The 27,634-nt window shown below is 45.6% G+C and overlaps 1 protein-coding gene across 27 annotated transcripts in view; it reads right to left on the bottom strand.

The window, feature by feature from the left end:
• EP400 (E1A binding protein p400) overlaps positions 1–27,634 on the bottom strand; it is a 101,787-nt gene that overhangs the window by 42,090 nt on the left and 32,063 nt on the right. For 21 of the 27 annotated variants that reach the window (XM_037014117.2, XM_037014119.2, XM_037014118.2 and 18 more), the window contains 15 exons: positions 27,039–27,224; positions 25,302–25,442; positions 24,760–24,838; positions 24,109–24,158; positions 23,635–23,737; positions 22,838–22,927; positions 19,356–19,463; positions 18,292–18,482; positions 17,860–18,037; positions 5,077–5,213; positions 3,941–4,110; positions 3,583–3,757; positions 3,371–3,507; positions 2,826–3,012; positions 313–476 (listed from right to left, as the gene is read on the bottom strand). In XM_037014117.2, coding sequence (XP_036870012.2) covers positions 313–476; positions 2,826–3,012; positions 3,371–3,507; positions 3,583–3,757; positions 3,941–4,110; positions 5,077–5,213; positions 17,860–18,037; positions 18,292–18,482; positions 19,356–19,463; positions 22,838–22,927; positions 23,635–23,737; positions 24,109–24,158; positions 24,760–24,838; positions 25,302–25,442; positions 27,039–27,224 — 2,096 coding nt within the window. The remainder of the gene's footprint in view (positions 1–312; positions 477–2,825; positions 3,013–3,370; positions 3,508–3,582; positions 3,758–3,940; positions 4,111–5,076; positions 5,214–17,859; positions 18,038–18,291; positions 18,483–19,355; positions 19,464–22,837; positions 22,928–23,634; positions 23,738–24,108; positions 24,159–24,759; positions 24,839–25,301; positions 25,443–27,038; positions 27,225–27,634) is intronic. The other 6 variants (XM_037014127.2, XM_037014129.2, XM_037014142.2 and 3 more) reach the window with 1 other exon arrangement.

Below are 27,634 nucleotides of genomic sequence, written 5' to 3'. Positions count from 1 at the left end.
CTCCCCACTCAGATCCCTCCCAAAGCAAAATGCTTATGCAAAGAGCCATTCGGCCACTGAGTGGCCACAGAGCCTTGCCAGAGGTGCAGGGCCCGCACCTGCTATTCATCATTAGCCACTAGAGGGTGTGTGAGCAATTTTCTTCCACAAGCTGCAGCCTGGGCTCTTATTGCCCAAACCATGTCCTCCCTGGTCTCCCTGAGGGGCGGTGGGGCCAGGGGCAAGGGAGACATCAACCAGACCCCATGGCAAGTCACAACCAGCCAAGACCCACCAGAGATGGGCGGGAGCAGTAAGCCCCACAGCACACACCTGCTGGGCTTCAGCCTGATGGCCACTGGCCTGCTCACCGGCGGCACCGCACACAGCTCCTCCATGAGCTTCCGGGACACCTTCCTCCTGCTCAGCACATCTGCCTCGTGGTGAGCCATTTTACTTTCTAAGCCAATAAGGTCAAATATGGAAAGATCGGTGTCCTGCAGGAAGAGAACACAGCTTTGCTGTGCGAGGCAGCAGGAAAAGCACCAGGGAGTCAGAGTAAGACAGTCCCAAGCTGGGCAGACTGGGCCCAGGAGGCAGCCATCTCCCAGAGGCACTCCTGCAGACCATCCCTCCACACCCAGTTGGGGTCTGTGCCCACTTGGGCTTGGCCAGGCCACTAGGCCTTGGTTTCACCATCTTTAAGATGGGGGTGATGGCAGTGGGGATCGGGAAGGCAGAGGGGAGAGGCAGACTAGACTCAGCCAAGGAGACAGCAGGGAGTTGCAGGTCTGCCAAGCAAGGTCAACCCAAGTGCCGGCTGGGCCTAGGGGTATATTCCTCAGGCAGATGATTGAGCCCCGGGCTGGGGCAAACCTCGCATGCCTGGCCCACCCTGTGCTTCTTGAGGATTAGGATGGACACACAGCCCAACTCTATCAGGACATGCAGCAAGGGACAACCCCCACCCCTCTACACCCAGGTAGGGACACAGAGGGGGCAGCCACCACTGTTCAAGTCTGGTGGGCCTCAGGCTGAATGTAGAGTCAACATCTGACCCCACAACTCCACATCCCAACCTGTGCCCAAGTGAAATGAAGCACATGCACACCAAACTAGTCCACAGCAGCAATGCTCCTAACAGCCAAGGGGTGGAAATTACCCCCATGTGGGTCGATGAGCAAATGAAGAGTAGACGTAATGTCCATCCACACACGGAATTTGATTCAGCCTCAAAACAGAAGGAAATGCTGATGCCAGCCACCAGGTGGATGGCTCTGAAATACTATGCCAGTGAAGTAAGCCAGACACCCAGACCATGTCATATGATTCCATTTACATGAAACGTTCAGATCCACAGATGACAGAGTGGGGCTGCCCGGGGTAGGGAGCAGGCAGGGATGGGAAGTCGCTAATGTGTGACTTTTCTCTCCAGAGCTGAGGTATTCCAGTATTAGTGCAGAAGGCGGCACAACTCTGTAAACAACCTAAAACCAACCCACTGTATGCTTGAGAGTGGTCAGTTTTATGGTAATGAATGGTCTCAACATAGCTGTTTTCAAAATGGAAGCACCACATAAAAAGTACCCCCTGTGAGATGCCCCTGACACCTTGAAGCAATCTGTCAGACTCTCCTATATCTCCCAGAGCTCCATTTTCTCAACTCAACAACAGGTGGGTGGTGGGTGATGTGGCGCCCCACCCCAAGCTGACTCACTGCCCTGCTCGCCACCTGCCATCCCTCAGAACATCACATCCAACTGGTTCCCTCCTCCCAGCCTCCCTCTGCACTGCACAGCCTACCCAAGACACAGAGAGGCTCCCAGTTCTTCACATTTGCGAGGCCCCAGGCCCTAGGAGCCAGCAGCTACCCAGGAAGAGAACAGGGATGAACGCCACCTGCCCGCTGCCCAGTGGGCCTAGGCAAGCTCTGTGGCCTCCTGAGTACAAACCAAAGTTGGTGGGTCTTCCTCACAGAAGGGGAAAGAGGGCCCAAGAGAGCACAGCCCTAGTCCCACTGAGACCCAGTGAGCTTGGCATATGCCTGTTCAGTATCACTCAACCTAACCCAATTTCTTTTAAAAATGCTGATTTTGTAAAAAATAACTCTCTTTACCAAAACATGCAAACAGAAATGTAAGTATTTTTTTGGTTAAAAAATAACCAAATTTCCATATAGACAGATATTCTACGAATGGATTACTAACATTTTAATAATCTTTCCACACACGTGAAAATGATGAGAATGGAGGGGGGGGGGCAGAGAAACTGAGATTTGGCTGTCCTGTTCACTGCTAGACTAGAAAAATGCCAGACACCTGGTGGCACACAGCACATACTCACTTTATGAGTGAAAACAACAAAAACCGAAAGTAACACATGCCAGACACCTGGGTGCTGAGTACAGCCCAACCCCCTCCCAGCAGGCCTCTGGATCACTAGATCACACGCATTGCAGGGAAGGGGGGTGGCAGGGAAGGGGTGGCCCACCCAGCGGGGACCCACCCACAGCCCCAGTGTGTGGGAGGGACGAGGTCAAGTCTGGGCCGTGGTCAGGCTGCACACAGGAACAGACCTGCCCTGGCTCACTCCACGCCCTCTCTGCCCACCCAGCACCACAGGCCAGTTCTCACGATCCAAGGGCACATGTGGCATGGTGTGAGGAAGACCTGTGCTCTTTGGCACTGTGTGCATGCTCCCGTGTGGCTCCAGAGGTGGACTGTGTCAAGTGGCAGGCAAGGCACAGAAGCCACGAGGGGAAGGCGTGCAGGTGTGGACTTCCCAGAGCCGCCTGCAATGCTGGAGCAGACCTCAGGCAGATGCCCTCCCAGACCCTCTCTCCTCACCTTCCAGGGGTCTCGATCAAGTGCCCTGAGGATAAGGGAGGCCAGGCGGTACTGCAGTGGCCCCGCTGCATAGGACGATTCTGGCAGCCGGGGCTCTACCAGACCAGGGTGGTTGCAGATGCGCTGCAGCCGCAGGAGGATGCTCAGCACATCCACGAAGTGTCCGCTCTTCAGGGCTTCTTGTGTCCTGCTCCAGGAAGACACCAGCACTGCCGTCAGTGCGTGAATGTGCCCAGGCCCCACTGAGCCCCTGCTGACTCTGCACACATGCCGCTAGCACCCCAGACTGGGTCAATAAGCCAGTTCATGGGAACACCCAAGCCCAATTACTCTCCGCAGGGTACAGGTCTCAGACTCAGTGCCACAGTGAAGCAGGCAGGCAGCCAGAGCACCAGAGGTGAGGTCTGATAGGGTGCCACACCCATGCCCCCTCTCAGCAGGGAAGGTGACACCCAAAACAGCAGCAAGGAGGTGCTTGAGTCCAACTGACTAGGGCATCCTAACAGCTTAGGGTGAGAAAGCAGGCAGCCCGGGGCCGTGCATACCCCGGCTGCAGAACGACGTCCTCATACAGGGCCTTCTGCCGGCTTGACAAGCGACACTTCAGCACATGCTCATACCTCCTCGCCAGCTGCTTCTCCACATCCCTCTTAGTCCTCCTCAAGATAAACGGCTGTGTCACCTGGAAAAAAGATGACCAGCCAAAGCAATGCTACCATGCCCTTGTGCCCAGACAGGCCCACTGCACAGCACGCACCCGGTGCAGGCGTATGACCACTTTGTGGTAGTAGTCCTGGCTCTCCTCGCTTGGTGCCTTCAGGGGCAGGTGCAGGTATGGTCTGGACAGGCCTGGTATTAGGAAGTGCGCCATGGTCCACAGCTCCAAGAAGGTGTTGTGCAGGGGTGCATCGATCAGGAGCAGGCGCTGCTGACTGCATAGAACCAGAGGCCACGTCTGAGATCCGAGTGCTTCGCGTCTCTGCCACCCACCGTGCTGGGAGAGGCACAGGGATGCCAGCAGAAAGGCCATCCTCTGTGTGTGCAATCCCCTAAATGCCTTCAAAAGAATGTTATGTGACAGCAGCAATACAGAACCAGGAGGGCAGGGGACCAACCTGTGCAGGGCAAACACGGCTCCCCAGTGCTTCTCTGTCATGCTCTTCACGCGCTGCATCTCGTCAATGACCAGGCACTTCCAGCGCACGCGTGTGAAGGCAGCATGGCCCCTGAAGAACTGCTTGTAGGATGTGATGCACACATGGAAGCTGTTGGGTTCCATCCACCCCTGTGGCACATGGGATGAGGCCTCACTGTCTCCCCTTGTGCTTTGGGATTAATTAAACCTGGGGACACTTCTGAGTGTACTCACCCTGAGTTAACCTGCACCCACCCATAATCACTCCACTCACTTGCTCATGATTTCATAGACAGCAGCTGAGTTTGTGGTTCTACAATTTTTCCCTCTAGGAGGAGTCTACAGTACTTGTGCAGATGAATTAAGAAGTTGCTTTGGAGGCATTTGCACTGCTTCGGGAAGCAGGTTATCACACAGCATCCTGGAGTGGGGTTGGCACTTACAGCTCGTAAACCAAGCAGGGGAAAACATGTCCTCAAGGTGGCAGGAAATGAGGGTCTGTGTTGCAAATGACTGCACTATAAGCTTTTTAAAAACAAACTAATAACCAGAGGTAGTCAATAAAGAAGACACTACTCAACAGAGCAAAGTCTAGTGGCGAGCCAAACCTCTATGCTTAATGAGAAATTGTGACCATAATATCCTTTTACTAAGAATTGGTACTAGGAACTGTTGGGCAGGAAAAAGGAGTCCAAACCCGTTTCAGAAGCTTCCCTGTATATTAGAAACACTCCTGATACACACTACCATGGGCTTACCGTATGGGTTTATAATCAGAACTCTCAACACACTGCAACCTCCCGCTGGTGCCTGTTATAACCCCTGGTCTACAACTGAAGAAGAAGGTAGCATCTCCAGGGACTTCTGCCCCTGAAGTGGAGGCCAGCCCTGCAGGACATCACTCCCTGCCCTGCTTGCAGCAGAGACCCATTTCTTGGGTGGAGTGTGTGCTTTCAGGGACTTCAAAGCCAGGAACAACTTGGAGGTCTGGTATCTCACAAATATGGGGTTTACAACAATTACACTAATAAGCACATCTTGACATTTTGAAATTCATCTTCTACAGGAATTGAGAAGTTTCCTTTTCAGTTTTATTTTGTATTTACAGTAAAATACCTGTCTCTTTGCTCTGAGCTCCCTATGGCTGCCAACATATAAGAGGGTCTTGAGCCCAGGACACCAGCGCTTTAGCTCGAGTTCCCACCTCAGAGTGCTGCAGCTCCTCACAATAACGAGATGGGGGCCCCAATTGCCTATGAGACAAAGACATAGAATTCTCTTTAGAAAACCACCCATCAGGCCCAGGCATCTGGCACTGTGTGGATCAGCGCACTTTGGTGGGTATGTGTGGGAAGTCCCAGTGCACCACCAAAACTGACACCCAGATGGGACACATGGCATCCCCCCCACCACAGTCTGGGACAGGCTGCTGCTGCAGGACTCGAAGGTTAACACACGGGAGGCACGTAACTAAATGACTAACCACTGAGGGAAATGAGCACCCAAACCACAGTGAACCCCTGTGAGCATGGGGAAGAACCCATATCTCTGGGGATAGCACTTGGAAAGCAAAACAAGTGCATTGGGGTGTGCTCTCACTCAGCCCAGACTGGGAACAGGCAGCCCACCACCAAGTTATGCACTTGACTCAGGCTCCTGCTCATTGAGGTCTCCAGCCTCTGGTCAGAACACCCCCAAAGCATCCCAAAATGTATGGTTTCAGTTTCATTCTTCTGAAAATAAGGGCTTTTTCACATTATCAGAGTAACATGCATAACAAATTTTAACTGCTGTGCTATAAATAAAACATTAACTGAAAGACAGAAATGGCAAACTTGCAAAACAAGTTTGCAATATACACATCTACACTGTCACCACTCATATGTAAAGAGTATGTCTACTAGTTCTGAAGAAGAACCACCAAGAGGAAAATGAACACTGATGTGAGCAGAAAGCTCAAAGAGAAAAAAATGCAAGTGGACAATGAACTGTTCACAAGGCACCACCTCACAAGTAGGAAAGTGAAAATCAACCCAGATGCCATTTTCCCCCCAAGGAGAAACAAGGTTTTTTTAAAAACTAGTGTTTAGCACACTGCTGCATTTTTGGAGAGGAACAACGTGTTTATGTGTGTGTCTGCAAACACTGACAGGAGCCCAGGGACATAGGACAGGGTGGCAGGGGTGGGACTGACTGTTGCTATCCAGCTGCTGAGCCCTTGCTGGACACCCAGGCTACCGAGGAACCAGAGCACTACCAGGACAACAGCACTACCAGGCGGCAGCATCCAACCAGAGAGACAGGAGGGCAAGTGTCACTATAGCATGAGGCAGGCTGCCACATGGCACCTGTTGTGCTGTGCGGAACAGCACAGAAACCGGGCCGCCTGCTCAGCTATCCACACACTGGCTTTCAGTGGGATACTGGCATCAACAAAGTCTTGGTCACAGCCTGGGAGATCCTGTATCTTTTTTTTTTGGTATCACTAATCTACAATTATACGAAGAACATATTTACTAGGCTCCCCCCTTCACCAACTCTCCCCCACATACACCTTCACAGTCACTGTCCATCTGCGTAGTAAGATGCTGTAAAATCACTACATGTCTTCTCTGTGTTGCACAGCCCTCCCCATGCCCCCCACGCACTATACATGCTAATCGTAATGCCCTCTTTCTCTTACCCCGCCCTTGCCCCTCCCTTCCCACCCATCCTCCCCAGTCCCTTTCCCTTTGGTAACTGTTAGTCCATTCTTGGGTTCTGTGATTCTGCTGCTGTTTTGTTCCTTCAGTTTTCCTTTGTTCTTATACTCCACATATGAGTGAAATCATTTGGTATTTGTCTTTCTCTGCCTGGCTTATTTCACTGAGCATAATACCCTCTAGCTCTATCCATGTTGTTGCGAATGGTAGGATCTGTTTTTTTCTTATGGCTGAGTAATATTCCATTGTGTATATGTACCATATCTTCTTTATCCATTCATCTACTGATGGACATTTAGGTTGCTTCCATATCTTGGCTATTATAAATAGTGCAGCGATAAACATAGGGGTGCATCTGTCTTTTTGAAACTGGAATGCTGCATTCTTAGGGTAAATTCCTAGAAGTGGAATTCCTGGGTCAAATGGTATTTCTATTTTGAGCATTCTGAGGAAACGCCATACTGCTTTCCACAATGGTTGAACTAATTTACATTTTGGGGGATCCTGTATTATATTTATTTAAAATAACAGTGAAGGATTAAAGATGGCAGAATAGGAAGGCAAGATGGAAACTTCCTGCCAAAAATAACATAAAAGAGGAAAATACAGCAAATGCAACCAGGCCTGAAAACAACCTGACGACTGCAGAACAGAACCCCTACACCTGAGGAGGAAGGAGGACCACATAGGAAAGGACCAGAAAGCACAGTAGAGACATCTAATAAAAAGGAAGAAACACAAAATCTGACAAAATAAGCAGGCAGAGGAATTTGATCCAAACAAAACTACAAGACAGAACCCCAGAAAGAGGGCTAAATGAAACAGAGATCACCAATCTTCTTGATAAAGATTTCAAAATAAAAGTCATAAACATGCTCACGGATTTACAGAAAAGTATTCAAGATCTCAGGTAGGACTTCAACAAAAAGACAGAAAAGCTGAAAAAGCCACTCAGAGCTGAAGAATATGGTATCTGAAATGAAAGATAAAATGGAGGGATTTACAAGTAAATTAAATCATACAGAAGAGATGGTAAATGAAATAGAAATTAGAGAAAAGGAAAACAAAGAAGCTGAGGAACAGAGAGAAAAAATGATCTTTAGGAATAAAAGAATAACAGAGCTATGTGACCAAATGAAACAGTATTTGCATAATAGGGGTACCAGAAAGAGAAGAGAAAGACAAAGGGATAGAAAGTATCTTTAAGGAAGTAATTGTTGAAAACTTCCCCAATCTGGGGAAGGAAATAGACACTCAGGTCATGGAAGCACAGAGATCCCCTAAAGAAAAGAACCCCAGGAAAATACCACCAACACATATAAAATGGCAAAGATCAAGGATAAGAAGAGTGTGTTGAAAGCAGCCAGAGAGAAAGAAAAATATTACTTATAAAGGAAATCCCACAAGGCTATCAGCAGACTTTTCAACAGAAACTCTTCAGGACAGAAGGGAATGGAATGATATATTTCATGTACTGACACAGAAGGACCTCCAACCAAGAACCCTCTACCAGACAAGATTATTATTTAAATTTGAAGCAGGTGTTAACTTCCAGGTAAACAAAAGTTGAAGGATTTTGCCACCACTAAGCCAGTCTTATACAATATGTTAAAGAGATTGCTGCAGATGGAGATGATCCTAAGGCTAAATAGCTTTCACCAGTGAAAATAAACCCACAATAAAGGTAGTAACCAACTAATTACCAAGCAAGCATGAAATTAAAACAAAACAAATGAAGCAAAATCAACTATACACAAAATCAGTCAAGGGATACAAAAAGTACAGATTGAGAAATCTAATATGAAAAATGTGGAGGAGGAGGAGGAGGAAGGGGAAAAAAAGTACCTTTAGATTGTGTTTGAAAGAGAGTAATCAGCAATTAAGATAGACTACTATATAGTAAAGAAGCTATTCTTGAACCTTTGGTAACCACAAAACTAAAGCCTACAATAGAGACACACATACAAAACTAAATAAATTTCTTTTTAAAAAGAGAGAAATAGAGGGGGCAGAGCCAACATGGCGGCATGAGTAGGACAGTGGGAATCTCCTCCCAAAAACATATGTATTTTTGAAAATAGAGCAAATACAACTAATCCTAAAAGAGAGACCAGAAGACACAGGACAACAGCCAGACTACATCCACATGTGCGAGAGCCCAGCGCCTGGTGAAAGGGGTAAGATACAACCTCCAGCCAGGCGGGACCCGAGCACACCTCCCCCCAGCTCCCAGCGGGAGGGAGACGGAGCCCAGAACTGCTAAACACCCAGCCCCAGCCACCGGCACCAGAGCGCAGACACAGTGCATGCGTGGAGGGCTGGAAACTAGGGAAATAGGGCAGCAAGACCTCTGAGCGGGTTCCGAGCTGATGCCCCTGTGACAAAGAAAAGAGAGTGCTTGTTGAAAGTCTTAAAGGAACAGGGACATAACAGCTGGATGGATACAACACAGGTCACAGCCCAGTGGCTGGAAATTACAGGGAAAACCGGGCGCACTAACCCCCTGGGCAACAGCAAACAGCCTAAGGCAGACTACGCTCACAGAAAGGGAGATTTCCTCCATATCAGCCGGGCAAGACACAAAGACCCAGTCTACACGCAATTATGCAACACAAGCCACTAGGGGTCACAGTTGTCCCAGTAAAGAAAGGCCAGTAGCAAGTGAAAAGTTTGGCCCTCCCAGCTGACAGTCAATAGCACCTGTCAACATGAAAAGGCAAAAAAATACGATCCAGACAAGACTAACCCAGACAGCTTCGACATCTGCTACATCTTCCCCTGAGAAGGAACCTGGGGAGATAGATTTAATCAGTCTTCCTGAAAAAGAATTCAAAACAAAAGTCATGACCATGCTGATGGACTTGCAGAGAAATATGCAAGAACTAAGGAAGGAGAATACAGAAATAAAACAAGCTCTGGAAGGACTTCAAAACAGAATGGATGAGATGCAAAAGACCATTAATGGACTAGAAAACAGAGAACAGGAATGGAGCGAAGCTGATGCAGAGAGAGATAAAAGGATCTCCAGGAATGAAAGAATTCTAAGAGAGCTGAGTGACCAATCAAAACAGAACAATATCCGCATTATAGGGGTACCAGAAGAAGAAGAGAGAGAAAAATGGATAGAAACTGTCTTTGAAGAAATAATTGCCAAAAACTTCCCCAAACTAGAGGAAGAAATGGCCTCTCAGACCACAGAGGTACACAGAACTCACATGACAAGGGATCCAAGGAGGGCAACACCAAGACACATAATAATTAAAATGGCAAAGATCAAAGACAAGGACAAAGTATTAAAGGCAGCCAGAAAGAAAAAAAAGGTTACCTACAAAGGAAAACCCATCAGGCTATCATCAGACTTCTGAACAGAAACCCTACAGGCCAGAAGAGAATGGCATGAAATACTTAATGCAATGAAACAGAAGGGCCTTGAACCAAGACTACTGTATCCAGCACGAATATCATTTAAATATGAAGGAGGGATTAAACAATTCCCAGACAAGCAAAAGTTGAGGGAATTTGCCTCCCACAAACCACCTCTACAGGGCATCCTACAGGGACTGCTCTAGATGGGAGCACCCCTAAAAAGAGCACAGAACAAAACACCCAACATATGAAGAAGGGAGGAGGAGGAGTAAGAAGGGAGAGAAATAAAGAATCATCAGACTGCGTTTATAATAGCTCAACAAGTGAGTTAAGTTAGACAGTAAGATAGTAAAGAAGGTAACCCTGAACCTTTGGTAACCACAAACTTAAAGCCTGCAATGGCAATAAGTTCATACTTCTCAATAATCACCCTAAATGTAAATGGACTGAATGCACCAATCAAAAGACACAGAGTAAAAGAATGGATAAAAAAGCAAGATCCATCCATATGCTGCTTACAAGAGACTCACCTCAAACCCAAAGACATGCACAGACTTAAAGTCAAGGGATGGAAAAAGATATTTCATGCAAACAACAGAGAGAAGAAAGCAGGTGTTGCAATTCTGGTACCAGACAAAACAGACTTCAAAATAAAGAAAGTAACAAAAGACAAAGAAGGACATTACATAATGATAAAGGGCTCAGTCCAACAAGAGGATATAACCATTATAAATATATATATGCACCCAATACAGGAGCACCAACATACCTGAAACAAATACTAACAGAACTAAAGGAGGAAATAGAATGCAATGCATTCATTCTAGGAGACTTCAACACACCACTCACTCCAAAGGACAGATTTACCAGACAGAAAATAAGTAAGGACACAGAGGCACTGAACAACACACTAGAACAGATGGACCTAATAGACATCTACAGAACTCTACATCCAAAAGCAACAGGATACACATTCTTCTCAAGTGCACATGGAACATTCTCCAGAATAGACCACATACTAGGCCACAAAAAGAACCTCAGTAAATTCCAAAAGACTGAAATCCTACCAACTTTTCAGACCACAAAGGCATAAAACTAGAAATAAACTGTACAAAGAAAGCAAAAAGGCTCACAAACACATGGAGGCTTAACAACACGCTCCTAAATAATCAATGGATCAATGACCAAATCAAAATGGAGATCCAGCAATATATGGAAACAAATGACAACAACAACACTAAGCCCCAACTACTGTGGGACACTGCAAAAGCAGTCTTAAGAGGAAAGTATATAGCAATCCAGGCATATTTAAAAAAGGAAGAACAATCCCAAATAAATGGTCTAATGTCACAATTATCGAAATTGGAAAAAGAAGAACAAATGAGGCCTAAAGTCAGCAGAAGGAGGGACATAATAAAGATCAGAGAAGAAATAAATAAAATTGAGAAGAATAAAATAATAGCAAAAATCAATGAAACCAAGAGCTGGTTCTTCGAGAAAATAAACAAAATAGATAAGCCTCTAGCCAGACTTATTAAGAGGAAAAGAGAGTCAACAGAAATCAACAGTATCAGAAATGAGAAAGGAAAAATCACGACGGACCCCACAGAAATACAAAGAATTATTAGTGAGTACTATGAAAACCTGTATGTTAACAAGCTGAAAATCCTAGGAGAAATGGACAACTTCCTAGAAAAATACAACCTTCCAAGACTGACCCAGAAAGAAACAGAAAATCTAAACAGACCAATTACCAGCAACGAAATTGAAGCGGTAATCAAAAAACTACCAAAGAACAAAACCCCCGGGCCAGATGGATTCATCTCGGAATTTTATCAGACATACAGGAAAGACATAATGCCCATTCTCCTTAAAGTTTTCCAAAAAATAGAAGAGGAGGGGACTCTCCCAAACTCATTCTATGAAGTTAACATCACCCTAATACCAAAACCAGGCAAAGACCCCACCAAAAAAGAAAACTACAGACCAATATCCCTGATGAACGTAGATGCAAAAATACTCAACAAAATATTAGCAAACCGAATTCAAAAATACATCAATAGGATCATACACCATGACCAAGTGGGATTCATCCCAGGGATGCAAGGATGGTACAACATTCGAAAGTCCATCAACATCATCCACCACATCAACAAAAAGAAAGACAAAAACCACATGATCATCTCCATAGATGCTGAAAAAGCATTTGACAAAGTTCAACATCCATTCATGATAAAAACTCTCAGCAAAATGGGAATAGAGGGCAAGTACCTCAACATAATAAAGGCCATCTATGATAAACCCACAGCCAACATTATATTGAACAGCGAGGAGCTGAAAGCTTTTCCTCTGAGATCGGGAACTAGACAGGGATGCCCACTCTCCCCACTGTTATTTAACATAGTACTGGAGGTCCTAGCCACGGCAATTAGACAAAACAAAGAAATACAAGGAATCCAGATTGGTGAAGAAGAAGTTAAACTGTCACTATTTGCAGATGACATGATACTATACATAAAAAACCCTAAAGACTCCACCCCAAAACTACTAGAACTGATATCGGAATATGGCAAAGTTGCAGGATACAAAATTAACACACAGAAATCTGTGGCTTTCCTATACACTAACAATGAACCAACAGAAAGAGAAATCAGGAAAACAACTCCATTCACAATTGCATCAAAAAAAATAAAATACCTAGGAATAAACCTAACCAAAGAAGTGAAAGACTTATACTCTGAAAACTACAAGACACTCTTAAGAGAAATTAAAGGGGACACTAACAGATGGAAACTCATCCTATGCTCGTGGCTAGGAAGAATTAATATCGTCAAAATGGCCATCCTGCCCAAAGCAATATACAGATTTGATGCAATTCCTATGAAACTACCAGCAACATTCTTCAATGAACTGGAACAAATAATTCAAAAATTCATATGGAAACACCAAAGACCCTGAATAGCCAAAGCAATCCTGAGAAAGAAGAATAAAGTGGGGGGGATCTCACTCCCCAACTTCAAGCTCTACTATAAAGCCATAGTAATCAAGATAATTTGGTACTGGCACAAGAACAGAGCCACAGACTAATGGAACAGACTGGAGAATCCAGACATTAACCCAGACATATATGGTCAATTAATATTTGATAAAGGAGCCATGGACATACAATGGCGAAATGACAGTCTCTTCAACAGATGGTGCTGGAAAAACTGGACAGCTACATGTAGGACAATGAAACTGGACCATTGTCTAACCCCATATACAAAAGTAAACTCAAAATGGATCAAAGACCTGAATGTAAGTCATGAAACCATTAAACTCTTGGAAAAAAACATAGGCAAAAACCTCTTAGACATAAACATGAGTGACCTCTTCTTGAACATACCTCCCCGGGCAAGGAAAACAACAGCAAAAATGAACAAGTGGGACTATATTAAGCTGAAAAGCTTCTGTACAGCAAAAGACACCATCAATAGAACAAAAAGGAACCCTACAGTATGGGAGAATATATTTGAAAATGACAGATCCGATAAAGGCTTGACGTCCAGAATATATAAAGAGCCTCAACAAACAAAAAACGAATAACCCAAATAAAAAATGGGCAGAGGAACTGAACAGACAGTTCTCTAAAAAAGAAATACAGATGGCCAACAGACACATGAAAAGATGCTCCACATCGCTAATTATCAGAGAAATGCAAATTAAAACTACAATGAGGTATCACCTCACACCAGTAAGGATGGCTGCCATCCAAAAGACAAACAACAACAAATTGTGGCGAGGCTGTGGAGAAAGGGGAACCCTCCTACACTGCTGGTGGGAATGTAAATTAGTTCAACCATTGTGGAAAGCAGTATGGAGGTACATCAAAATGCTCAAAACAGACTTACCATTTGACCCAGGAATTCCACTCCTACGAATTTACCCTGAGAACACAGCAATCAAGTTTGAGAAAGACAGATGCACCCCTATGTTTATCGCAGCACTATTTACAATAGCCAAGAATTGGAAGCAACCTAAATGTCCATCGATAGATGAATGGATAAAGAAGATGTGGTACATATACACAATGGAATACTACTCAGCCATAAGAAAAGGGCAAATCCTATCATTTGCAGCAACATGGATGGAGCTGGAGGGTATTATGTTCAGCAAAATAAGCCAAGCAGAGAAAGAGAAATACCAAATGATTTCACTCATCTGTGGAGTATAAGAACAAAGGAAAAACTGAAGGAACAAAACAGCAGCAGAATCACAGAACTCAAGAATGGACTAACAGGTACCAAAGGGAAAGGGACTGGGGAGGATGGGTGGGTAGGGAGGGATAAGAGGTGGGGAGAAGAAGGGGGGTATTAAGATTAGCATGCATGGGGTGGTGGGAGAAAGGGGAGGGCTGTACAACACAGAGAAGACAAGTAGTGATTCTACAACATTTTGCTATGCTGATGGACAGTGACTGTAAAGGGGTTTATAGGGGGGACCTGGTATAGGAGAGAGTCTAGTAAACATAATATTCATCATGTAAGTGTAGATTAATGATAACCAAAAAAAAAAAAAAAAAAAGCAGTTCCTGTGTGGTGACCTCCAATGAGTTCTACACAATGGTATAAAGGGCATATAAAAGTGTAGGCAAAGGGTCTGTTTGTGTTTATACAGAGGATCAAAGCCTAATTTGGCTACCCCAAAAATGCACTAAGATACAATATGAAAAAGAACTTCCAACATCAGCACTCTCTGGAAGACTCATGCCAGAAGATGATCATCAAAAAACCCCAACAAAGATCCACGCACTGCTACAGGTGTAGATGCACTCATCCCACCGGTTCCTGGACTTGCCATGGGAATGAAGAAGGAGATATCTAAGCTGGCCTGTGCATACAGTAAAACAACAAATTTGACTGGATCTATACTGTTGGAACTCAACCAAGAATTAGGAGAGGTGCAAATTGTAGCACTCCAAAATCTTACAACTACAGACTATTTACTGTTAAAAGAATATACGCGATGTGAACAGTCCCCAGGAATAAGTCTACTCAGCCATAAGAAATGGGAAACCCAGGAATGGGCTGTTTTAATCTGTCTGATTTCTCTCTGACTGTTCAAGTTCAGTTGGACAATATCCACCATATCATAGATAAGTTTTCACAAATGCCTAAGGTTCCTAACTGGTTTTCTTGGTTTCACTGGAGATGGCTGGTAATTATAGGTATGCTTTGGTTATGTAACTGTATTCCTATTATGTTAATGTGTGTGTGCAATTTAATTAGTAGTTTAAAACCTATACATGCTTATGTTACTCTACAAGAAGATATGTCAAAGAAATAATCTTCCCATGTTTTCTTCCGCCTGCTACTTTTATAGCTTTTCTTCTTCCTTCCTAATTACAACCCTTAAATAGAATTCGTGCCTCATATCGAATTTACCGTGTATCATAATTCTTCCAAGTGGTAAAGATACCTCAAGACAAATGGTGGGCATAGAGGCCACAGGGCATAAATATGCAAAGAAGTAAAAAACTAACCTTTTCAAACAATAAGGCTTCTCTCTCACTTACCAACTTTACATTTCCCTGTATGGCCCCGGAAGATGACTGGTTAGCCAGAGACGGGTAAGATTCCTCAAGGGAGGAACAACCTAAGACAGGCACAGTTGTAGGGGGGCCATCAGGTGAGAAATTGGGGATCAACAGAGGTGAGGCTTAGAACCTCTCCCCCCTTGTTCTGAGAGAAATCTGCTGCATCCGTGGATGTTTTATTGCCCTTGTCTAGCTTGGATTAACACATAGTCTACAGGTACACACCTGATCATCTACATTTGCTCTCTTACAACACTAAACTATGTTTTCTACCTTTATCTTGTATCTACCTACCACTTCAGCATTTTATTAAAAATAATAATAATTAAGAGAGAAATGTGGTATCCACATATAAATCAAGTATAAAAATCAAACGAATATTCATATTTGAACTGATTGTTTATAGTTCATAATGCGTGATCAAAACCGAAAGTTTCTGTGATGACTGCCCTTGTACTGTTCACCATGTAACTTATTCACTATGTAAGAATTTGTTCTCCATGTAAGAACTTGTTCGTTATGCTTCAGAAGATTGGAGACTGATGAAAATTAGGCTTGGGGTGGATTAATGATTGTGCATTGACTCCCCTATACAGAATTTTATTGTTGTTAACAACTATTTGATCAATAAATAGGAGAGATGCCCTCAAAAAAAAAAAAAAGTACACACTTACAATTGTAAAATAAGTAAGTAACCGGGATGTAATGTATAGCATAAGGAATATAGTCAAAATATTGTAACAACTTGGTATGGTGACAGCTGGTACCTAGAATTATCATGTATATAAATGTTGAATCACTGTGTTGTACACCTGAAACTGTAATACTGTGTGTCAACTACCCTTCAATAAAAAATAATTATCTACAAAAAAAAAATTTCTGATTTGCATGCAAGCCTACCTCAATAAAATAAAAATTATATTGACAATTTAAAATGAAAAAAAAAAAAAGTTAGAGAAATTCCAAAATTAATAATGACGTAAAATCAGAATCTGGAAAGACAAGAAATCAAAGCAGTTTTCACCCCGAGGACACATATTCAACCCTGAGCACACTGAGCTACAGTTTTGGTGACTAAATAGAGTGCTAGGAGCAGAAGACAAATCACAGGACCAGCTCAAGATAGGAGATCTAGTAAGCCATGTCTACATAAAATAATTCTCTTAAAGAGCTATATCAGGGTATAGCAATGGACCAGAATAAATAAGACCCTTAGAAAAAGACAAAACCCATCTTCACTGTCAATCTTGACACTGAGGGGAATGAATATCTCCTTTGAGAATTCATTATTATGAGCCAGCCATATCTGCAGAATAATCCCAAAGATCTTACACCGAGATTTATATTGAACTTTTCCTGGATTATTAGTAGCCCTGGGCTTCTAGCAGAAGCAAATCATCTGGATGAACATACCTTCAGAATTACCTCATAGAATTTATGTAGAGCTCCATTAAACAGGAGTTCAAAGTCAAAAATCTCAACACTCACAAGTAAAGAAGCCACAAAACAAGAAAGCCAGCACAAAGGACAAGACTATCAAAATAGAAAATATGAGGCATAAAAGCAAATATGTCCAATCCATTTAAAGGAATCAGAGAGAAAAGTGACCATGTAATGTAAGTAAGGAAAACACCTATAAAGCGACTAAGTTGATTTGTTAGAGAAAGAACTTTTAGAAATTCTACAGAAATACTACTGGAGAAGGAAAACAGGGTCGAGGGACTGGTCCTTCCCAGATATTAAGAATTATAATAGAACTATAAAAATCAAACATTTGTTATTAATGCAGGAGTAATCAAATTGAAGAGTGGAGAACAGATATCCCCCAAAAAGAGCTACTTCTGTAAATGGGGGAATTGTAAATTGGTTATTTGTGGAAAAAAAATTTAATAGGATCTCTGCCTTAAATAAAAATAAAAATAAATTCTAAAAAAAAAAATTAGAGAGAGAGAAATACAACACTAAAGAAAAACATCAATAACAAGAGAAGAGTATAACAAAGAAAGGAACGGAGAGGAGCTATGAAAAAACAGCCAAAAAGCAATAAAATGGCAAAATAATAGTGGGTTACTCAACCTAGTGTTAACTGTGAACATGGGTTCTCTTTGTTCATGCAAGTATCTCTGAAGCCCTATTCTCTCTGGCCCTGGACCAGAACACAGAGGAGTAGAGAAAGGCGCTCCCTGTCCTCAGGCCAGATGCACTGCCTATGGGTCATCTTAGCCAATACACGCTGTTCAAAAAACAAGCTCTTACCTTCATTACAAGCAAGGTGGGCAAAAAAAGCGATCATCTGCACTGTTTTACCAAGCCCAGCTTCATCTGCCAATATGCCATTAAGGTTCTTCCGGTAGAGCTTGGCCAACCAGTCCAGGCCAATCTTCTGATAATCTCTCAGTGCCCCATACAAAAGTGATGGGGTGCCCAACTTCACCTGCAGTGACAGACAAACAAGTAAGCAGCTCTCTCCTTGTAACCATCACAACTGTACCTCCAAAACAGACACAGCCACGAAACGATTAGCCTACTGAACATCACGAATATGACCTACAGATAACAGGAAAAGAACACTGCTATTTGCTTTTCGTAACAATGTCTGCAGTTGGGACAAAGAGTGTATGTGGCAGCACGGAAGCCTTTCCCAGCCTCACCAAGGCACCACCCCCATGCGGAAGCACAGCGCCTCACCGCAGGGCTGATCCGCGCACTGCCCTTGGGCAGGACAGCCTCAGCCACAGCGGTCACTTCTGCGATGTCCTTTGTGTGAGGTTTCCCGAGAGTCACTCTCTCTGCAGCTTTAAACTGGTCCATAATGAACAGCGAGTCAATGAGCACCACATCCTTCCCACTCTCCCAGTCACCTGGGCAGTCTTCTGACTCTGCAAGCGATGGACAAATGGGTTTTATGAGCCTACTTATCATTTAAAGAAAGGTGGCAGGTGGGGGGAGTTGACAGAATCCACATAGTTCAAGTACAGAATTAAGCAGTAGTTTTTTAATTCTAATCTGATTTATGTACCTGACAATGCCACCCAGATGAACACGTACAGACTTAGGAAACTCTCAAGCATGGGGCTACTCTGGAAAGCCCTCCAGGGAGAAGTGGAGAATGTCTCCGTAGCAAGTAGGAGCTAGTATCATCAATCGACTTACAGGCATCTGAGGGTTTAGTGACTACCCCTCCACCACCAAGACAGGAAGCAGTTCCAAGTATGGGCAAGCAGGGACCCAATCCTTCTACATCCTGTTGTAAACAGCACGGGTCCTGAACACCCCTAGCCTCACCTCCCCTCCCCTCCCCTCTCCCAGGCCATCTGTGTCTGATCATCAGAACAAGTGCAAAAAGAATAGGGGAAGTAGAGTCTTTGGTGGCCTGTGTGTCTGCTTGGAATGTCTAATAAAAGTAAAATAAACACCTTAAAATTGGTGTATTAAACAAATGTAGCACAGCCTGAATAAATATATAAATTTAGGTCCACAAAACAATAATTCATATAAATCTGGAGAAAAATATTTCTACATCATTCACAACTTGATGAAGTGCTCTGATAATGTGCCAAGTTCATAAATGAAAATAAAAAGCCTAAAATTCAGGGAAACTTCAATATAAAATTACATATTAAAAATATTTCCAACTTCTTTCATCAGACTAGAAGAATGATGGTGATTCTTGAGCTCTGTCCCAAGCACCTTCTCTGGAGGCACATCCTGTTTTTGCCTTATGCTGAAATTTTCAAAGATGCCAAACAGACCTTCTTCCTCGCTTGTCTCCTCACTGGCAGGGTTAGGCTGGGGCCACTGGAAATTCGGCAGAAAGGCACCCTCATACAACTTCATCAGGTCAACTAAGGGCAATTCAGCTGGAAAGGATTGCAGAAGAAAGTGGTTATTTTACACCAACAGGGTGGGTGAGGGAGGAAAGCACACCTGGGAGGGTCAAGCGAAGGGAAAGGACCCTTACCACAGATGTGCCTTTTCCTGGCTTTAAATAATTCCTTGGACAAAGTATGTATTTTCTAAAAGCACATTTACATTTTCCAAAACTAATGGTTGCCCACTCCTGACACAAGGTCTAAGACATTTTCTTTATAAAGACAAGAATCTTCAAACTGAAATGAAAAAACTCTTTTACTCATAAAAGAAGATGTATTCTGAAATAATCTACTAAGTGTACAGGGAAATCCACAGACTAATAAACAAAAATATGAAAAATACTAATGGTGGAAAATAATTAGTAGATATGATACTCAAAAATACAAAATAACAAATAAAAGTTAAAAAAAAATATTTTTAAATTATGGTAAAAGACTGTTAATGTTTTGTATAAAAAGCTCACCCTAATTGATTAAAAACCCACCACAGTAAAGTGCCAGTTGTAACAGGCAAAGGGTGTGGGACTTTCTCACACACAAACCACACGGTACAGGTTCATGAGGGGCTCCTAACTGGGCATATCTCTGCAAGTCATATGGTGCACAATTGGGCCTCTACTGAAGTGGCAACCCTCCTCAAAGTCACAACGTTGGAGGAGTATAATGAACCAGGCTCTCAAGCACTGCAAGCAAAGGCATAAACCAATTTCATGTTTCTGGAAACCAGTATGGAAAGCTGAAGACTCTAAAATCTTGCACCCTCTGACCTCCTTATTTCTACTTCCATGTGTCTGTCCAGCGTAGTAAGCAGACACTCAGACCCAGACTCATGCTCAAGCAGTCCCAGACAGTGCCACATACAAGCAGGAAAAGCATGTTAATGGAGTCGAATACTTGTGATATGTGGCTGCTCTGCATGTGTACTTTATGTCAGTAACGTGTGGTCAAAGTAACAAATGCTACGGGGAAGGACCCCAAACGAGCAATACTAAAGACGCCTCTCATTTAAGACTAAAAACAATCCAGTGATTTCATTTGTTTGTAATTTACATATTCATCATACCAAGAAAAATCAACTGTAGAGTCTAGGTGGTGGGTATACGGGTGTGTATAAGGTTCTTTCCACTTTTCTATAAATTTGAATGCTTTCATAACACAATGCTGGAAAATGTACATATACATCATATAATGGCTAAGTAGGAAAAAACAGGAGGAACAACTAAAAAACAACTGCAACAAAATAATTCATTAAGGTGTCTTAGAACAAAATACACAGAAATTAACAGCCTTCACACACATACCTAGTTAGGAAGTATAATGGAGAATACTCCATATAGTCAGAGAGTTAAACACCAAAACTGAATTTGTCAGAAAGCACGAACAGGTTCCTGGGCAATGTGAGAGGAGGCCTGACAGGGCACAGACTTGACTGGTAAGACTCAGCACACCTCCCAGCGACACCATCCCCGCCCACACGGGCCAGGGCTAACCTGGGGGACTTCCAGGTGGTGTGGCTTGCAAGGGTCAGCAGTGAGAACTGCCTCACTTGGGGATCACCTGCTCTGGGGAGGCCAGCCACCAGGTCACCATGTTATGAGGATGTGTCCCGTGTGAGGGACTGCCAACAGTCAGCAAGCCTGTGGGGGGGGCAGGGCAGAGGCCCAGCCTTCTGATGGCCTTGCCCTTGTGAGGCTTGAGCAGAGACACAGCCCACAGTGCCCAACTCCTGACCCCCAGGAACTGGTAAAGTGCTGAAGCACCAACTGAGCACAGAAGCTAACATGCCAAGGATGCATGTGGCCATGAGAAAGCCGGACTGAAAGCCTAAGTAAGAGAGGAGAGAAAATGAGCTCTGGGTTTGAACCAGGCAAGTACAACTAACGCCCACTGCACTCGGCCTTTCTGGGTTAAGTATTCCCTCTCCGATCAAGGACAAACCACAGGCACCCACCACAGCACCCCTAGTTCTATGCTTCACTCCAAGGAAAAGTTGTCACTCTTCACAGATGAAGCGAGTGTACACACAGAATCATGCCAGAGTTCAGCAGGGGCAGTGGATTTAAGATTAACACACAAAAATCAGCTGCACTTCTGTATACCAGCAACACTCTGAAAATACAGACCTAAAAAATACAGCATTTGCTACAACTTCAAAAACAGTAACAATGCCTAGAAATAAATCTAATAAAAAGCATGCGATCATAAAATGTGACTAGAAGCAGCTGAAGAGGACATCAGACTGGGAGAGGCTGACTTCATAAAGATGCAACTCTCCAACCACCACTAACTGAACTGAGCTGACTCTAAGGTATTTCTGAAATGGGCCCAAATAGTCATGACTCTCCTAAAAAGAGCTCAGTAGAATTTACCTAACCAGACCTCAGGGGTTACCACAAGCCCAGAGGGATGAGGTATTGGTGAGGAGGGCACAGTAAGGGACAAAGGCCCCAGAAAGAGCCCAGCTTGTCAGGACACAGGCTACTGCCCCTCACCTCACAGCACACGGAAAGCACTTCCAGACAACTGAAGACATCATCAGAGCCAAACAAAATTTTAGGTCATACAGAAGGACACCCTTATGAAGTTGAGGTAAGAAAGTCTTTTTAAACAAGAATAAAATCAATTACACTAAAACTATGAACAGCTGTTCAGGAAGAAGTGCCACCAGGAACTGGAGGAAGTTTCCGCAATAATACAATCAACCAAGACCCCAGGACACACGAAGAACACCTGCTGTCAATACAGAAAAGAAAACCTAAAACCAAAGGACACCAACAGCAGAGGAACTAGTGGAAAGATGCTGCACCTCATCAGCTATCAGAACAGCACAGCGCGAGCCACGAGACGCTGCCATTCCTCACCCACCAGACCTGAGGTCGGGAGCCAGGTACAAGCACTGGGACCCACCCACGGCCGGCCTCACACAGCTGCCACCCCACGGAGCCATGCCTGCCCAAGTACATGGGGAACATGGGTGGCCAGGACTGCGGGGAGCCCACCAGATGCCCACCCAGCACACAGTGAGCAATCTGCGACATGTCCACACGTGGACCACCACCTCGCAGTGAGACTTAGTGAATTCATAGCAAAATTCAACAATATGGATGGAACTCAGGGACAGAAGGGCTGAGCTGACTGAATAAAGCAAGTGCTGAGCCCATGGTGTGATCCTGAACACACGAAGTTTGGACACCTGAAGCCAGCAGCGTGTTCAGGAGTATGCAGGGAGGGGAGACCCAGCCTAGGGGTGACACCATGGTGGCCTCACCCAGGACATGGCCCCACAGCAGTGGAGTGCACCGTGGGGCCTAGGCCTGGCTCAGTCTGCTAGGGGTTCTCCTAGTAAGGTACGTGCAGCCTACCTTCTCGGGCCAAATTAGACAGCTCTGCCTGGTGGTCCACGGCCCCTTCATTGGCTTCCTCCTCCTCGATTGTCTCCTCCTCGTCATCCACTGAAACAGCCAAATGTCAATGAGACACCTGGCTGCCTCTTCTACTACTTAAGAAACAATTTAGCTACAAGAGAATCAAGACTCGCTTGTCTAGTTCCTCAGGTTCAATTTGGAAATGAAAGTTTACTGAGTGAGCAGGATACAGGCAGCAGGCTTTGTCTTACATCTTGTCTGAGGACTCAGCCTGGTTTTCAGGAACCCGTGGACCGCAGGCTGACCTGGAGTGGTAGGCATGGCACGCCTGCCTGCAGAGTTCTGCTGCAGGAAGACGCAGGGTGGAGGGCTGCCTGAGCTACAAGGGACCTGTCATTGCCTATTCCAGCAAGACCCACCTCTCAGCTTGACTCCTGTCCTGTGCACCTGCACTCACTCCCAGTAGAAGCCCAGCCCATGGCGGAGAAAAGCCCCTGGAGCCCGCAGCTGGCTCTGTGTCCCTGAGCACCCCTCCATCCTAGCGAGAGTCCTGCCCTGGGGTCTTGCAGGCAGAACAGCACCTTCTCTCCCACCAACCCCCATCCTCTCTCCCAGCAGCCAGCTCAACATTAGGCCTCTCCTAGCACACACAATCCTGCACTTCCCTCCCCCAAGCCAACTCCTCATTCCTCCTGCAAAACCCCCACCACCCCCCAAAGACACCATCACCAGCCCAGTGGACACTCTGGTCCAGGAGACACTCTAGCCCTGGCAGTGCTGAGTGGGCAGCACACCTTCAGACAGCCATGCAGATGGTGCAGGCCACCAGCAGGACCAACCTTCCTCATCAGGTAAATATGTGCTGGCTTTCCTTTTCCTTCCAGACATCCCCAGACCCTGAAACAGAATAAATTGCATACATGAGACCTTAAAGCACAAGACGGGAACTGAAGCAGAGAAGGGTATTCCATGTGCACCTAAGAGAGCAGTTGGGGGCCCATGACAGGCATGCAGCTCCATCCAGCCCATCAAGGAAAGAAGGGTGCTGGGCTCAGCTGCATCTTCCCAGGGTGCCAAGTTAACACCCCACAGAGCCTAAAACTAGAAAGAATCAGTCTTTCCTCAACATAGACTGCTTCTACAATGAAAGGGAACATGCATAGTCTACAATTTTCTCCAAAAATGACTAATCCTGCTTCCCCAAGCCCCATGTCTCATTTGCACTATCTCCACTCTCTAACACAGTGCAGCAACAGTCCTCAACTTACCAGGAAATTTTCCGGTAATGCATCAAGTCCCTTGGGTCGAGACTCTTTTCCTAAAGAGACAGGGAACATGACTCATTTTCACTATAACTGTGGAGATGATATCCTCTATGCCTGTTGGGGCCACACCCTGGGGGCTCTTCTCCAAGAGGAAGGAACAGCAAAAATGAATTCCACCTTCTCCCTTCTGGTAACCGGGGCGACAACAGAACCCTTCCACCCACAAAGTGTGCTGGTGGCTCTGCAGAAACCCAGGCGTCTCCCATCCAGAGAGGGACAGAGGAGCTAAACAGCAGTTTCTTTTTCAGGATTTGTATAGATAATTTATGCACTGCAGAGGCAGTGCACTGGCCAGGTACAGAGGGACCCCACAGGGCCAATGCCTCAGTGAGCTCACCTCACAGTTCAGGGACCAGCCTCATGGGCAGGCTCAGAGCCTCAATTCTGGGAGTGCCCCAAAACTGATCAACCTGGGGGTGCTGACTCATAATAGCAAATCTCAAGGACTGAAGTATACTGCTGGTACAGCCCCACATAGAGACACACGATGCTAAGCCAGCCAGACATCTGATCCACACATTGCTCATGGCCCTGTGAGCAGAAATTCGGAATAAAGTACAGTTCCAAAAGGGTCAAGCCTTTTGAGTGTCATACCTCTCCTGGAAACTCTCTGTAAGTGGAAGGCCTTTTTCCTTTTTTCTTCCAATTCTACTTGTAGTTTTATTTCCACAACCTAAATACAAGGAGGCAAATAAATCTGTTATTAAGGATGGAAAGAACATTAGTCCTGTATAAGAAAATACACACTCTAAAAGCAGTTATGCCAACCTTGCTTCAAATTGCTTCAAAAAGCAGCTTTCAGTTTGGTACCTTTCATTTCCTTTGTATCTAACTGCATCCTGCCCAAATTCTATCAGGCAGTGAAACGACGGGGTGTTTTTGAGAAGGCAGCAAGAGACAGAGCAGCCATCTGAAATGAGCTGCCTTAATGATCTAAGCTAACCCCACAAGGACTGCTTGGAGGGCAGCCATAACAGACAGGCAGGAAGAACCAGGTCATCCAGGGAGCCAGTGTCCAGCACGCGCAGAGTGGCTCTGGCCCCCATGTGCACCTGGCCTCAGGCCATGGCCAGCAGGCAGCCTGGCCAACCGACTCAGCCTGGATTTTCAGGACAGCAGGAAAATTCCAGAATTACCTGCTCAATATTTGACCAGAAGCACTCTATCTCTCGCGCTGTGGAAGCAGCGATCCGTCTCAGGCGGTCCTGTGCCTCCCTCTTCCCCCGCTCCTCACGAGCCTTCTTTTCCTCATGGTGACGCACTACAGTTCTCACGAGCTGGTAATGACAGTTCAACAACTTTGGGTTGTCTGTGTCGTGCCATAAGACAAAGTTTCTTAGAAATCGCCTCAGCCCGTAAGCGTGCACAGTCCACAGAGATGCAAGCATACCCGCTCAAGGGCACACTTGGGGCAACACCGGTGCCAGCGAGACCACAACCAGCATTCTGCTCCACTCTTCTAGAAGCTGTTATTCCACTAAGTGCACATATTTTTCTCCAAAAAGGAAAACCACACTGTGTTACAATCCTTTCCCTATTTAATATATGATTAACATCTTCCCACGAATAAACATAGATCAACATCACTTTTAATGGGCATTGTTTCCATTGCATGAATGAAGAAAAATTTATTTGATCCCCAGGTATGAAAAAGGTTGAGTTGGGATAAGTCACATTTTTTCAGGCTTTTGCATTAAACTGCCAAAATGCTTTCCAGAATTCATGCTCCTAACTTCAAAAGGTGCCACAGAGTACCTTTGAATGAACATGAGCCCAGAGCACAGCACAGCTGCTGGCCAGATTATAGGCGAGACACATGCCAAAGCCAGGCCGCCTCCCCCCACAGCACCCGTGGGACCTCACCTTGTTGGGTGCACACCCCTCACAGGAAGCCTCCTGCTCAGGCCTCTGCTCTGTCTCCCAGGTAGGAGGGCAGCGGCAGGCACAGCCATGGCTCAGTGGCCCCCAGCCCTGCTCCTTAGCACTCACCCAATTCCTCCGCCCCATGTCCATGCACTCAGGACCATCTTCTTTGTGAAAAGGAAGCACACAAGCAGCAATCTGGGTTTCTCCTCAAGTACTCAGGAATCTGACTCACCCACTAATCCAGACCCCAATATCCTTTACACTTAGACCCCACCAATCTCCTGTGGTCTTGGCCTTTCTCTACTAAACCTGAGCAGGGAAAGCAACAGGGAGAGGTCTGGGTAGGAGGTAGACAGGGTGGGGGTACACACAGGGTTCACCTCAGCCCCAAGAGGGTAGGAAATAAGGAGGAAGCATGTGGGCCCAAGGAGCAAAGGTGGGTAGCAGTGAAAGGGAGAAGCAGGCCCAGAGCAGTTCACACACACAGGAGGGCAGCTGCCCCACATCCGGGCCTGGGAGTCTGGACGGCAGTCACTTCCCACCTTTCTGGCATTGGCAGGGGCACCTCCTAGAGGGGTCTTCCTAGGGCTGGGTGCCCGCTTTGGGACAAGCAAGGTGGACACAGATTCTCGGCCAGAGCTGGAGAGAAAGTGGGCCAGATGACAGGCAGAGCAGGTGGCAGGTAGCCTGGAGCCCCCTAGCCTCCCCAGGCCCAAGCCCAGCACCAGCCTGGATTGGGGCTGCAGGCATCCTCATTCTGGCTGCCAGGCAACGGGCAAGAACAGGAGCCTAAGAACACACCAAGCAGCAGCAGGGAAGACGTAGTGCCCAACCATGCCCACTGCAGATGACGATGCCCCTTGAAGGCACAGTTACTTCCCCAGAAAGACAGCCTGCACATGCACTGGGGTCAAAGAGCCTTTGGAGAGCTTGTCCAAGACACCGCCACTCACGGCACCACCCACTGCACACCAAGAGCCATGGCTGCCGCATCATTGCTAACCTACCTTCTTGGCAGCAGCCACCTTCCACCGTCTCTCCTGGGCAAAGTCGGTGGCCATCCACTGCATCTCCTCTAGCAGATAGTCCCAGTGAGATTTGGGGCGTGGGGCCTCCTGCAGCTTAGGGAGCCGTCTAAGGGACCACAGGCCTTCTTTCCGTAAATCTGCTATTCTCTGATGGATCTGGTTTTCCTACAAAGAGTATAGGGAGTGGGAGTTGTTCAGCAAGCAATTATTAAGTGACTTCCACTAATTCATGAGACCCTGTTACTAAAAAGATAAGACTGGACTGGACACAAAGGTCAGAGTGGCCCTAAAAAAGGTAAGAGGACAAGCAATCCTTTCTGAGCAGCCTTAGAAAAAGCCGAAGCAACAGTCCCACCCCATCTCAGAATCATGGCACAGAACTCACAAGCCACATGTACAGCAGAGTATTCACAAGGAAATAAAGCCTGCCTGAGGTTTGTTCCAAAACCATCGGAAAGGGGAGGAAGAGGACACAAACTGGCCAGCACAATCACTGCTGGAGCTGGGCATTGGGAGCCCTACACTGATCCCCTAATAAAGCTGAGCAAGGCAACCCCTCAGTACCCCCAGAGCAC

The sequence above is a fragment of the Manis javanica genome, chromosome 15, assembly GCF_040802235.1.
Source record: "Manis javanica isolate MJ-LG chromosome 15, MJ_LKY, whole genome shotgun sequence".
Classification (NCBI taxonomy): domain Eukaryota; kingdom Metazoa; phylum Chordata; class Mammalia; order Pholidota; family Manidae; genus Manis; species Manis javanica.
The sequence above is the reverse complement of the archived record's forward strand: the minus strand, read 5'-3'. Positions and strand labels throughout refer to the sequence as shown.